The following is a 14,564-nucleotide window of genomic DNA, read 5'->3' as shown; positions in this document are numbered from 1 at the left end:
CGCGCTGGTATGAACTCGCTCGACTAAGCCCCGAATGATCGGAGAATACTTGTCGCAAGCACGGCGTTATTTAACCTGAAATAGTCGGCAATACGCACTAAGACTGGGCTACAATACTATTGAATAGCTCCCACTAGGTGAAAAGAATAAAAACAAAACAAAACTACAACAAATGCACAAATAAATGAATAGATCTATCTTAGATAGATATTATCCGTAATATTGACCTTATTTGAATTGCTAATGAGCTAATAACTAATGTACAGTCTTTGTTCCAAGAAAAAAATAATTATTTTTTGTTGAGGGTGGATGAAAATAACTCAATTAGGTATACTATTTGAAACAATTACGGGAAAGTTCGGCAATATTATGCACGAAATAACTTTAATTTACACAAATGAAGCACTATTCTCAATGTTTAAATAGGTCTTTATGGAAATTTGGATAGTTGGATGGAATTTACGTTAAGGATAGGCACTTAACTTTTGGTTAACACGCTGACGCTCGCCTCGATGTGATGCTTTGGCTGCACCACTGCTCGAACCCTGGGCTCCTATGCTGTCCAGGAGGCAGTTCTTCTTACACGGGAACCCGTGGCTTTTGCTTGTCCACGTAGTTCTTCCGAAATTGTGAAGTCGTTGCCGCCGCGCGCCGTCGACTGTATAACGCCTTTGGAAACTTTTGTCGATTTTCCGTTCGCGATTATTATTTTAGTTCCCCTCATGGGCCACCATGTTATATCTTTAGAGGATATACTGGTGCCAATCAAAGTCCCGAATGTTTCAAATATACATTTAATTAAAACACGAGATGTTACACGTACAATGTGTCAAGGGCAAGTGCCCGATGACATTTCATTTTGTATGAGAATAAACAAACGCCTACATAGAACATTGATGCTACGACCGAGCGCAACTAGCTGCTATTAACTTTCTTGAAGGCGTTCTGCGCCTGAACAATATGTGCCTAGCCGTTTGCTAACTATGTCCCTTCCAGTCTAACTGGTTGCCGGTGTTTCGTATGGAGTGATTGTCTGACCTACTCAGCTCAGTTACCTGGGCAACCCAATACCCCATTGATAATACTGGTTGTCAGTTTTTGGCTTCTGACTATAGACTACCAGACTACGACTGCCAGAGATGTTCAAATAACAGCCGGGACCACCCGGAAGAACTCGTCATGACAAGACGGTTTCCCATGTACGGACCGTGAAGTATTGTTTAACTGTTATCGAAATGGAGTATAGTTGGCATTTTTCGCCTTTTATAAACTGATCAATAGTATCCCAAAAAAACATATCCCATTTTTTTTTACAGGTGCGAATACAGCTGATGTCTGGCGAGAATGAGGAGTCAGCTCTGCCGGCTATATTCGGCCGGAGCTCATGTCCCGAGTTCACCAACGAGGCCTACACCACTGTGTTGTATCATAACAAGTAAGATCGCTTTACTATATGTAATTATTGATATTAACATCAAAATCAGAGAGCATTGCCACAAAATGAGCTGAAAATAGCACTTTCCAAACGCGAAATACTAAATAAGACAGCCCAAAAACACCCTTCACCACTACCTATGTGTTTTGCTGGGAAGAAAAGGTGGCGGAACAAACTCCCCAGCAATACTGTGTCTAAATTTAATGCTATACTTATTCAGGTATTCTAACAAATTGAAAAAACTTAACGATTTAAAATGAAATGTTACCTAATAGTAATTAAATATGAGATCATCATGCTTCTCCTTTCAAGAAGTTTCTCTTATAAAATCCCACTAACTACTTTCCCAGGAACCCATCCCTCTACGACGAGATAAAGCTGAAGCTGCCAGCAGACCTGGGCGATCAGCATCACTTGCTGTTCACGTTCCTGCACGTGTCCTGTCAGAGGAAACCCGTGGCGCCTGACCAGGAGAAGAACCTTGAGACTCCTGTTGGATACTCGGTAAGGAGATAAAGCTGAAGATGGCAGCAGACTTAGGAGACCATCATCACTTGCTGTTCACGTTCCTGCACGTGCCCTGTCAGAGGAAACCCGTGGCGCCTGACCAGGAGAAGAACCTTGAGACTCCTGTTGGATACTCGGTAAGGAGATAAAGCTGAAGCTGCCAGCAGACTTAGGAGACCAGCATCACTTGCTGTTCACGTTCCTGCACGTGTCCTGTCAGAGGAAATCCGTGGCGCCTGACCAGGAGAAGAATCTCGAGACTCCTGTTGGATACTCGGTAAGGAGATAAAGCTGAAGCTGCCAGCAGACTTAGGAGACCAGCATCACTTGCTGTTCATGTTCCTGCACGTATCCTGTCAGAGGAAACCCGTGGCGCCTGACCAGGAGAAGAACCTCGAGACTCCTGTTGGATACTCGGTAAAACAGATGTATTTATTTGAAAGCTGGAAGTCAAAGTCATAAAGTAATTTTATTCCAAGAAAAATAATATGTAATAGAATTAACTGGATAGAAAGAGAATAGTAAATGAAAACTTCAAAAAATGACCCACAAAAAAGGTTTTTTTGCAGTACAAAGACTCCTTTTAGGAACTTCCAAATGCACACGAATTACGGTTAAATCTTACGGTTAAACCTAGAACACCTTTGAGGATTGTTCTAACATAATATAAGAGATCGCTTTTAGCGATAAGACCGCCCATTGTGTCACCGACTTTTAAATCTGTAGATTAGTGTTTTGTTGTTGTTTTTTTTTTAATTGGTGTACATAATAAAGAGTATATCTATCTATCTATCTATAATGTCATCTCTGTCACATTTTATGTAAATTTCTGCGACGTATATACTTTTAAGTAGAACGTAAAGTTAAGTAACGTTTGATTATTTCGAGGTTAGTTATTTATTTTCATGTAAGAGTCGGTCTAAGAAGCTCAGCACCCAATCGTGCCTTTTTATCTTGTATTTAATTAAAATATTTTGTTTACAGTGGATCCCACTCTGCCGTAACGGCAAGCTAACCTGCGGGGAATTCAACCTACCGGTAATGCAAGAGGAACCGCCAGCGAACTACTCGTACATATTCCCCGATGTCCTGTTACCCGGGACGCGGTGGATAGACAACCACAAGCCCATCTTCAGCATCACTTTAGATGCACACACTACTGTGCATCCGCTGGTTAGTGTAGATGCTTTAGTATACTTGATTCCAGTAATCCTAAATAAGCTTTTTTCTTATTTTCTGTAACCCTAAGGTATTTTTTACCAGTCTTTTTTTTTAGCCTATGCTGTCCCACTGCTGGGCAAAGCCTTTTATATTAATTTAATTTGTTTGGGAAACAAAGAGGTGCAATAACAAATATAACACGTAGTAAATAGCAAATGCACATCTATACTCCATTTGGTTAGGTCATGAAGTAGAGGTAAATAATATAATATACTGACTTATGTTTAAACTTAAATATAAAAAAATAATGGTTTTATTGATTAAGTAGCAGTGGTTTTTCTTTCAAAACTTTTTTATTTTTTTGACTCTGACAGAAATACCTAATCAAGTATAGTCTATTCCAAATACATTATTTACATGTACGTTTTTCATTTAGAAACTCAAAAATATCTCACTACAAATGTAATATCCTACTTATATTTCCTACTTTTCCTACTTATATTATAAATGTGAAAGTTTGTGAGAATGTATGGATGTATGTTTGTTATTCAATCACGCAAAAACGGCTGGACCGATTTGATTGAAATTTGGTATGTAGATAGGTATTACCCTGGATTAACACATAGGCTACTTTTTATCAACACACCAAGCGGGCGAAGCCGCTGGCGGAAGCTGGTGTCATTATAAATGTGAATAATTTAACCATTATGTTCCGTGTGTTAGGACGGGTACATCGAGCGGTTCGCGATGGCCTGCGAGGCTGTGCAGGAGGGCAACATTCCTCCGCGAATCGGCCTCGCCAACATGGAGTCGGAGCTACGGGCTAGGTTAGTAACAAACAAATAGTATATTTATTTCAATCTTTTATTCAATGATAACTATAAGAATAAGGGAAGGCGAATTATGTGCACTCTTATGTACTCCTCTTATCTACTTTTTTATGTGATCTCTGATGTACACCTTTTATGTACTCCCTTATGTACCCTCTTATAAACTCCTCTTATGTACTCCCCTTAAATACTCCCTTATGTACTCCCTTATGAACTCTCTTATGTACTCCCCTTATGTACTCCTCTTATATACTCTCTTATGTACTCCTCTTATGTACTCCTCTTATATACTCCCTTATGTACTCCCCTTACATACTCTCTTATGTACTCCCCTTATGTCCCCTTATGAAACAGTAAAAGTAAACTTTGCTGTGAACTAAAATCATGATCGAAAAAATGTTGTAAAAAGAGAACCCCATGTTTTTTAGGTTAGTGTCAGGATTAAAAAAAACAATCATATCTGATTGTTTTTTTTAATCCTGACACTATACTGAATCCAAAAAAAAAAGTCGTGGTGGCCTAGTGGGCAAAGAACCAACCTCTCGAGTATGAGGGCGCGGGTTCGATCCCAGGTCAGGCAAGTACCAATGCAACTTTTCTAAGTTTGTATGTACTATCTAAGTATATCTTAGACATCATTGGCTGTGTTTCGGATGGCACGTTAAACTGTAGGTCTCGGCTGTCATTGAACATCCTTGGCAGTCGTTATGGGTAGTCAGAAGCCAGTAAGTCTGACACCAGTCTAACTAAGGGGTATCGGGTTGCCCGGGTAACTGGGTTGAGGAGGTCAGATAGGCAGTCGCTTCTTGTAAAGCACTGGTATAGTAAGTTCAACTCAGTCTTGCGCGCGGCCTTATGTGTGGGTAACCCTTGTACATATACAGTGACTTTGTGTGCGTGACAAGAGGTACAGTCGGGTACGAATACAGTTATTTAGGGGTTACGGCTGTTTAAAGAAAACAGTTATTACGTAATTTAATGTTTATTTATTTATAATGATTCTGAATCGCTCCTTGAAAAATCAAATGATGAATTTTGCATTTTTAGTCCACACTTTTATTTATTGTCCTCGTACCCCGAGCTAGAAAATATGTAAGAAGTATTTAATTCATGTTAGATATTTCACCTCATTTATTTCTTAGGTACTGTCAATGTCAATTTGAAAAAACGTATGAGAAAATAATGAAAAACTGTAAAATGTAATAATAAAAAGCTTTGAATGTTGTTTCATTTTTTGAAACGCTACCTGACTCCTTAAACATTTTCTCCGTGAAGAACTAGACATTTTTGTAAACGACTACCCATAAGAAAAAGCGATAAGAACACGTCATGCTCGGACGACGTCACTGTCACACGAACGAAAGTTGTATATTTACAAGCCGACGCACACATAGGGCCGCGCGCAAATCTGAGTTGAACTATCTATACTCAGCTGAATCCGGTTAGACTGGCAGCCGACCCCAACATAGTTGGGAAAAGGCTCGGAGGATGGATGACTATACTGAATCCAATCATACATTTGAAGTTTCTGTCGACTCTGGTGTTTTTTTTTGTTATTTCCTTTGAGTAGGCAAACTATTATACCCATTTTTAACCTACTTCAGTAATGTTCCATTTTTATTTTCCAGTATAACCGAACTCCCAACAGCCAACGTGGAAGTACTAGCCCGCTATTTACCAGTAGTGCTGGACAAGCTGCTGCACCTGCTGGTAGCCCCCCCGACCCTGGCGGGGCAGACGCTGAACATCGCGCAGGACGTCTTCACCTGCCTCGCGCATCTCTTCACTGATATCTCAGTAAATTTTTTGAGCTCGAAATCTATAGTGCTTTAACTATTTAGGAATTTTCTCGCAAACCTCGGTTGAATTTGCGAAAAATTTGCCGACGTTTTCATATTTCAATTTTGGTCTCAATAAGAGATAACATTTCTCATAACCTATTGTTTCTTATAGAACATGAACGAGGGAGCCACCTGCGACAACCACGGTCGCAGCAGCCTGATCAGCACGTACATACAGTACCAGTGCACCATCCCCAGACCCTCGCTCACCGACCGGGACATCGGACTGCCGCTGCCGCCTGCTGGTATGTGATAGCCTGATCAGCACGTACATACAGTACCAGTGCACCATCCCCAGACCCTCGCTCACCGACCGGGACATCGGACTGCCGCTGCCGCCTGCTGGTATGTGATAGCCTGATCAGCACGTACATACAGTACCAGTGCACCATCCCCAGACCCTCGCTCACCGACCGGGACATCGGACTGCCGCTGCCGCCTGCTGGTATGTGATAGCCTGATCAGCACGTACATACAGTACCAGTGCACCATCCCCAGACCCTCGCTCACCGACCGGGACATCGGACTGCCGCTGCCGCCTGCTGGTATGTGATAGCCTGATCAGCACGTACATACAGTACCAGTGCACCATCCCCAGACCCTCGCTCACCGACCGGGACATCGGACTGCCGCTGCCGCCTGCTGGTATGTGATAGCCTGATCAGCACGTACATACAGTACCAGTGCACCATCCCCAGACCCTCGCTCACCGACCGGGACATCGGACTGCCGCTGCCGCCTGCTGGTATGTGATAGCCTGATCAGCACGTACATACAGTACCAGTGCACCATCCCCAGACCCTCGCTCACCGACCGGGACATCGGACTGCCGCTGCCGCCTGCTGGTATGTGATAGCCTGATCAGCACGTACATACAGTACCAGTGCACCATCCCCAGACCCTCGCTCACCGACCGGGACATCGGACTGCCGCTGCCGCCTGCTGGTATGTGATAGCCTGATCAGCACGTACATACAGTACCAGTGCACCATCCCCAGGAGATTTCTCTATAGCCTTCCTCAAAACCGATAGTTTCTTAGATTAAGGCGTCAAAACAAATAATTTCATCATCATTATTATACTACTAGTATTGACTAGTGTAGATAAAATAGAAACTGTTCTATTTCAGTGATGACGGATGGGTCTTGTAAGATCTTGCACGAAGAACTGGCATTGCAATGGGTAGTGGCTAGTGGAGCCACCAGGGACCTCGCCATGCAGAACTCCTGGTAAGTTACCTTACTCTAGGAAACTGATTGTTTGTGTAACTAATATGAATTTTGATTATAATATGTCTGATCCAGTTTTGAAAAGATTGTGTCTGTTTTGATGGTATCAAGCTATCTGTAATACAAGCACAGTTGATTAACAAAAGATCAAGGTTTATTCTCGTGGATGGTTTTATTTTACGAAAACGATGAGTCATATAAAATATGTGGCGAAAGAGACACAACCTCTAGTCTGATGCACCCAAGTTTTTTTTAATATTGCTTTTTAGTGTTTTTAGAAGTCTGTTTTGTTTTGTAGTTTCAGAAATATTTTGAGTAATACGACATAATGTGATTTATGTATTGATTTCTGTAATCGTTTCCCACTCTTCTTTGACTCGTAATGTCACACATGATATAATGCTAGGCTGTTATTCGAACTGATGGTTCCTATACTATCCCCTATGTCCACTATATAGTAACGTCCTACATGATATTTCTCAGGGCTCTATTCTCAACTAGTGACATATATGGTGTTCCCCAGGGCCCTGTTCGAGCTGATGGTGAAGTCGATGGTGGAGTACCTGTACTGGAGCGGAGCCCACGAGGCGCGGCGCAAGGCTCGCTTCCCCGACCAGTTCACAGACGACGTCACCACGCTCGTCAACAATGTCACTACTGAGATTATTTCTAGGTAAGTCATTTATTATATCAGCCAGTTGCCGTTCACTACTGAACGATAGACTCCCCCAAGAAACGCCAATCATCCCGGTCATCTTGGAGAGTGCTTATTTTTATATAATCTAGGGTACGTTCGAGTTTAATTTGGACAAACTTGCTGGCAATGAAAAATTTCTTCTACTAATGTAATTTGTGAAAAACAAACAAAAAGAATCGACGATGAAATTTTACAGGCAACATTGTTGTGGATTATGATATCTTAATCTCGAAATTTTAAGAAGCCTAAGATGAGGCAAACTCGAAAAAAAAAGGCTCGGAACACCGCAGCGAATTGCTTTACAGAAAAAAATGCTTGATATAATAGACGCTACGACGCGGCGAAGGAGATACATACATGCGCGCACAGATGCTCGGAAGTTACATACGGACCGCCAATAACTTTAGTTATATTTTTATCAAATGTTTTATATGTCATATATGCAAAATCATGTAATGTATGTAAGATTTTGTTTGACTTAGAGCTCTGCCCTGCTCTGCTCTGCCTCGTTAGGACGCCAATGGCGACGTTGCCGGCTACGTATCCAAGCAGTTAATATTGAAATGTATGATACCTACCTCACTTGGCGACGGTTTGGCATCGTCACCAAATTGGAAGCGTAACCACGAGCTACAGTTCTCTACGTGGCTTCTGGATACTCCGGCAGCTTGGCGATTATGCCAGGGTTGCCAATATAATGTACACGGTAAAGAGCACCACGCTCACTCAGTCGCCAGTTTGGTCGCCAATCAGCGTGCGATTATTTCAGTGACGACGTAAACAATTGACTGTCGACACTCCATGGCCACTCGACTTGGCGACCCTTGGATGCCAGAACTAGCCACACCTGCGCCGATGGCGACTTCGCCATGGCGTCTCAATGAGGCAGAGCTCTCATTCGTTTGTAACAGTTTCATTTTGTTGTGTACTGTTATCTGGTGTACCGGTATCCGTATATTTTTATGTATATTTTTCTTCTTTCCTCAGATACGGCAAAGACAGCCGCCTAACCCAGAGCCTGAACAACAGCCTAGCCTTCTTTCTGTTCGAGCTGCTGAGCGTGATGGACCGCGGCTACGTATTCACTCTCATCCGCACCTACTACAAGCACATGTGCGCCAAGATCGCCTCTCTGCCGGATGCTGTGCCGCTGGTGCACTATAAGGTAATATATCTTCGATATTTATCAGCCTTTTTATAGTCCCACTACTGGGCACAGGTCTCCTCTCAGACCGAGAAGGATTGAGCGTTAATTACCAAGCTTGCTCATTTCTGGTGATTTCAGTCTTTGTAGTCCAAATTTCGCTCGTTCGAGAGCTGTTTCTCCTGGTTTCATCCACATCTAGGCGTAATTTCTTTACGTACGGGACAAAATGTACCTTATGTCATCCAAGGATAGTCTAGTTTCTCAACAGTGAAATATTTTTTCAAATCGGTTGGGAAGATTCGAAGTCTTTAGGATACAGACAAAAAAAAATCTTACGTAAAAATTTGTACAGATCTACAATATCTGTGTTTTTTTACGTGTTTTATAGGTTATTAATTAGCCTTATACGAGCGGTTAAGCTCACCTGTAACTTCCCCCCACAGCTAGCCTTCCTCCGCATCATCTGCTCGCACGAGCACTACGTGCCGCTGAACTTGCCGGTGTCGGGCGGGTCCCCGGGCGTGTCGCCGGCCGCGTCGTGGGCGTCGCTGGGCTCGCAGTCCTCCGCGCCGCCACGACATGCGCTGCACCACGAGTTCCGCTCGAGACATTATTTGGCTGGGTTGCTGCTGACTGAGCTCACTAATGCTTTAGATTTACAGTATGTATTATTGTTTTTAAATATATCGGGTGTGTCGTTCATAATCACATTAAATGAAATGCGTTAATATACTGGTTAATATATGTCCATTAACACAAAGAAAAAAGAAAAATACGTAAAAATAAAAAAATGAATTTTTCAAACAAAGTAAATAGAATAAAAATGTGCCAAAATTCGAACACCATATAAAAGTCAGTCATTACAAACAACTGTAATTCTCCCTCGAAAACTGACAGCTGTCAACTGATCAAAACATTCGATACTCCTAACTTTATCTCTGCTTTACACATGATGTTGTAAATTATAAAAATGAAAAATGACTCTATGGCTAAACCATTGAATGGATTAGGTTATTTTTTTTACAATTCGCCATAGAATATCATAAAGTATATGCGATAGAATTTAATGTGATTGTGAACGACACACCCGATATAATTATTTATATCAAGAAAATGAAATTCATATAAAAAAATATATAATCCGATTTTCATAACGATTTAATACACATAATAATGTGGTGAAATGATGTGCTTAATTCCTACTTTAAATTTTTTCTACTGTTATAAAATTATTATTTATACATAAGTACAGTCAAGTTCAGGTCAGTGGTAACAATTTTATAGGAAAATCGTAATTATTACTATTGAGTTAAGGTGCATGACAGTTACCACTGATGTGCAGTTTACCGTACTTACGTTAAAAAAAAAACATGTTTTCAGTATGAGTAAGTATAATGATAAATACTTCAAAATTTCCAAAAATCAAATCAACCTCGTTTAACCTCCTCGCTGCCGTGAACGGGGTGCTGTCCCTTCTGGGCTCATATATACTAAAGACTAACATACGTATTATATTATACAAAATTGATAGTATTATATATATAAACATTTCAGCGATTCTCGAGTCAGACTAACGAACAGCAATTCATTTGTAACTATGTATGTAAGAAAATCTGTGTTTTTTTACGTGTTTTATAGGTTATTAATTAGCCTTATACGAGCGGTTAAGCTCACCTGTAACTTCCCCCCACAGCTAGCCTTCCTCCGCATCATCTGCTCGCACGAGCACTACGTGCCGCATACCGAAAATAGTTACATCTAAAAACAGGCAAAGTACAGTAATGGAGGCTCCAAAAAACTAACGTGTTCCAAAGAGAAAATAACTTATCAAACCACCAACAACTACTCAGATATTAAAATTACAAAAAAATCTCTAAGGTGTTTCTATGCTAACGCTCGCAGTATTGTCAAACCCGGAAAATTTGATGAACTTAGATGTATTTTAGCTTCCCTACAAGTAATTGTACATATAATCGTACTCTCGGAAACATGGATTAAGAGTGAAGACGAAGCAAAAATGCTCCAAATACCTTCCTACACCCATTATTATAATTTCAGACAAAATAAAAGGGGAGGCGGAGTATCAATATTTGTGCACAATAATCTTAAACACCACCTTGTTGAGGAACTCTGCGTGGATGATACACATTATCTCTGGGTATACGTCAAAAAATTCTCTTTAAATATTGGTGCTATCTATAAACCCAACAAAATGAATGTGGATAACTTTCTCGAGATATATTCGCAACAACTACACAAAATGAAACGATCAATAGTCTTTGGCGATTACAACCTGGACTTACTCAAACCGGATTTAGCGACACGCAAATATAAGAATACTTTAAAGGAGAACAACTACAAAATCCTCAACAGAATAAGTCCAAAACACTGTACTCGCGAAACAACCTCAACCAAGACTATCTTAGACCATGTTTCAAGTAACTTAAATGAAAATAATTTTCATTTTGTCATTGTGGAATCATCAATGTCCGACCACAAGCAAATACTCTTAGAGGTAAAACAATATCAACCGCCATCAATCATAAAACATAAATACTACTCAGTTGACTACAATAAATTATATCGATGCCTGGAAGAATATCCCAAAACATATGAAGACGCAGAGTATGATAAATTAGCTAACAAATTACAATTTTGTTTAAATAAGTGCAGAATTACAAAGTTTAAACTCTCAAATCCTCCGCGGCAAGACTGGATTAAAAAGGAACTATTTGAAGAGATAAATAACAAAAACATACTATGGCAAAAATATAAAACAAATGAAGAGGACACTGTATTAAAAGAAAATTATGAACATATCAAAGATAGAGTATCACGCAACATAAGAAAAGCTAAAAGAGACTACTACCTAAAAAAATTTGATGAAAATTCAAGTAAACCACGAAAAATGTGGCAACTTATAAACGACTTGTCGAAAAATAAACTGCATTTTAGAACTGGACCTGACAAACTTGAAACTGCAGCAGGCACTATTACGGACCCAAAAGAAATATGTGAAAGCTTTAACTCATACTTTTCAACCATTGGCTCAACCTTAGCAAATATGATTCCTGAAAAATTTAAAGAAAATCAAACCATAGAAGAGAGTAGACCAACCGATAAAACGGAATTACAGTTTTTAAAACCAGCAACAAAGAATGAAGTTATAACTATAATTAATAATTTGGACTGTAACACTGCATCGGGCATTGATGGTATAAGTACAAAATCAATTAAATGCGTAAAGGACATTATTGCCTCAGAACTAACTGCCTGCATTAACTATTACATGGCACATGGAATTTTTCCCAATGAGTTAAAAGTTGCAAAAGTAGTACCAATTCATAAGTCTGGATGTAAACTCGACCCGTGCAATTATCGCCCCATATCAGTCCTCCCAGTGATTTCTAAAGTCTTTGAGAAAATTCTCTATAACCGATTAGATTCATTCCTAAATTCTAAAGGCTTCTTTTACAGTAAACAGTATGGATTTAGAGCACAATCAAATACACTTGCGGCTACAATTGACCTCGTTACCAAAATGAAAACTAAAATTGATCAAAAACATGTTGTCCTAGGTATATTCATCGATCTTAAAAAAGCTTTTGACACCATTAGTCATGATAAATTATTACAAAAACTGGAATTATGCGGTGTCACAGGTAGAGCACTAGAAATTTTTAAGTCATATATGGAAAACCGTAAACAAATAGTAAAAATTGGTAACTACGAAAGCAATCCATGTGTCCTGAATTTTGGTGTCCCCCAGGGATCAATACTCGGTCCCCTAATGTTCCTTATTTATATTAACAGTATTAGTGGATTGGGTCTCAAAGGAGATATCTCCCTATATGCAGACGATACGAGTCTCTTTTACTTTGGATGCTCAGTCGAAGCTATGATAGCCGACGCTCAAAATGATCTTAATCTATTAAATGAGTGGTTTCAGTCAAATCTTTTAACCATAAATATTTCAAAAACGAATTATGTTATCTTTGCAGCAAAAAATAAAAAGATAAATAATAATTTCGAACTTAAAATTAACGACCAACTACTTGAACAAAAACCTAAAGAAAAATATCTTGGACTAATCTTAGATAGTAACCTAACCTGGAAGCCACATCTAGAAAAAATTCAACTGAAACTAAGAACACTAACAGGGGTACTTCGCAATATAACAAATTGTCTTCCTCAAAAAGTACGATATCTTATCTATAACTCTCTGGTGAAGCCTCATATCGATTATCTCGTCGAAATTTGGGGTACTGCAACGAAAACTAATTTGGATCAAATTCAGCGAGGTCAAAATAAATTGATTAAAATTTTATTCAACTATAAATTTCGGACATCTACTGAAAAGGTATATGAAGAAACAAAAATAATGAATATTAAACAAACGTACATATACTACACGTGTATTCTAATACGTAAAATATTAAATAAGGAAATCCACTCTAACATAAAATTTGTAACTAAACAACAAACCCGAAAGATCAACCTAAGACGTGCTAGTTACTTAGTTACCCGTCCTCCTAGAACAAACTATGGAAAAAGAAACTTGGAGTTTGAGGGTGTTACAATTTATAATAAATTACCACCAGAAATAAAAAAAGAAAAAAAATATGTCCGATTTAAAAAACTACTAAAAAGTCACATAGTTAATTCATACAAATAATTTACATAAACTAGATAAAAAATGAAACACACATATATAGATACTTACTTATTACTACATATATAGATAATTTATTATATCACTAAATATTATTTGTAATTACTTAATTAAACCAATCAAGAAACTCAAACAAAAAAAAAATATATATATATATATATAGATATAAATACATAAAATATTAAGTAAACTAAATAGACTTAATAAAACAATACTATAAAAATATAAGAGAAAAATAACTTGATACTAGTATGCCATCAATGCCACATCCAGTACAAACCTACTTTATGCATCTATGTTATGATTTGGTTCTACCCACATTTTTGTATTTATTTTGATTGTTTGTGTTATTTTTTATAGAAGTACCTACCTTTGTGCGTTCGAATCATTTATGTTAGTTTTAAATATTGTTTCTCAGTAAGTGAATTATGTAAAATTCTTTATGAGAAATAAAGTTGTTCTTAAACCAAAAAATCTTGGAATCTTAATTTGACCCACTTCCCGGTTTTCGATTAGGATGAAATTTTGCACACGTTCTGAGTTCTGATGACACTACATGATTTTTATGTTTTTAAAACTATTTTTTTATATATTAAGATTTCATACGTATTCCTCTTCAGGAGTCCAGTGCTCCAATGTGCAGCCGTGAACGGAGTCCTGTCCCTGCTGACAGCTCACGACGCGGACCCGCGGCTGTCGGCGCCGGAGCTGAAGGCGCGGGTGGCGGCGCTGTACCTGCCTCTGCTGGGCATCGTCATGGACGCGCAGGCGCAGCTCTATAGAGGCTTCACTACTAGCAAGGGTCAGTCACACAAAAACAAAACACCTTTTTTATGGGAATCTTCAAATGACCCCTCTCGCTGTGGGTTAGCAGCGTGAGGGAGTGTCAGACTCTTACTAACCAAAACCCATCATGTTCCATCTTAAGTCCTTTATGTACCAGGGTCAAGGTAACTCTTTCGAACACTCCCGCAGCCCTGGCAGGAAAACAAAATACCTTGATTTTCAGGTTAAGTTGACCCATAGATATATCTGCAGGGCCTTT

The 14,564-nt window shown here is 39.3% G+C and overlaps 1 protein-coding gene across 1 annotated transcript in view; it reads left to right on the top strand.

Moving 5' to 3' along the window:
• The window catches only part of LOC124646223 (dedicator of cytokinesis protein 7), a 48,503-nt gene that overhangs the window by 17,577 nt on the left and 16,362 nt on the right, over positions 1–14,564 (top strand). The window contains exons 12-22 of the mRNA XM_047186330.1: positions 1,317–1,435; positions 1,786–1,939; positions 2,927–3,115; positions 3,827–3,930; positions 5,562–5,730; positions 5,887–6,019; positions 6,904–7,003; positions 7,527–7,676; positions 8,688–8,865; positions 9,291–9,508; positions 14,140–14,321. Coding sequence (XP_047042286.1) covers positions 1,317–1,435; positions 1,786–1,939; positions 2,927–3,115; positions 3,827–3,930; positions 5,562–5,730; positions 5,887–6,019; positions 6,904–7,003; positions 7,527–7,676; positions 8,688–8,865; positions 9,291–9,508; positions 14,140–14,321 — 1,696 coding nt within the window. The remainder of the gene's footprint in view (positions 1–1,316; positions 1,436–1,785; positions 1,940–2,926; positions 3,116–3,826; positions 3,931–5,561; positions 5,731–5,886; positions 6,020–6,903; positions 7,004–7,526; positions 7,677–8,687; positions 8,866–9,290; positions 9,509–14,139; positions 14,322–14,564) is intronic.

This window comes from Helicoverpa zea, chromosome 3 (assembly GCF_022581195.2).
Source record: "Helicoverpa zea isolate HzStark_Cry1AcR chromosome 3, ilHelZeax1.1, whole genome shotgun sequence".
Taxonomy (NCBI): Eukaryota; Metazoa; Arthropoda; class Insecta; order Lepidoptera; family Noctuidae; genus Helicoverpa; species Helicoverpa zea.
This window is presented reverse-complemented; position numbering and strand designations above follow the sequence as displayed.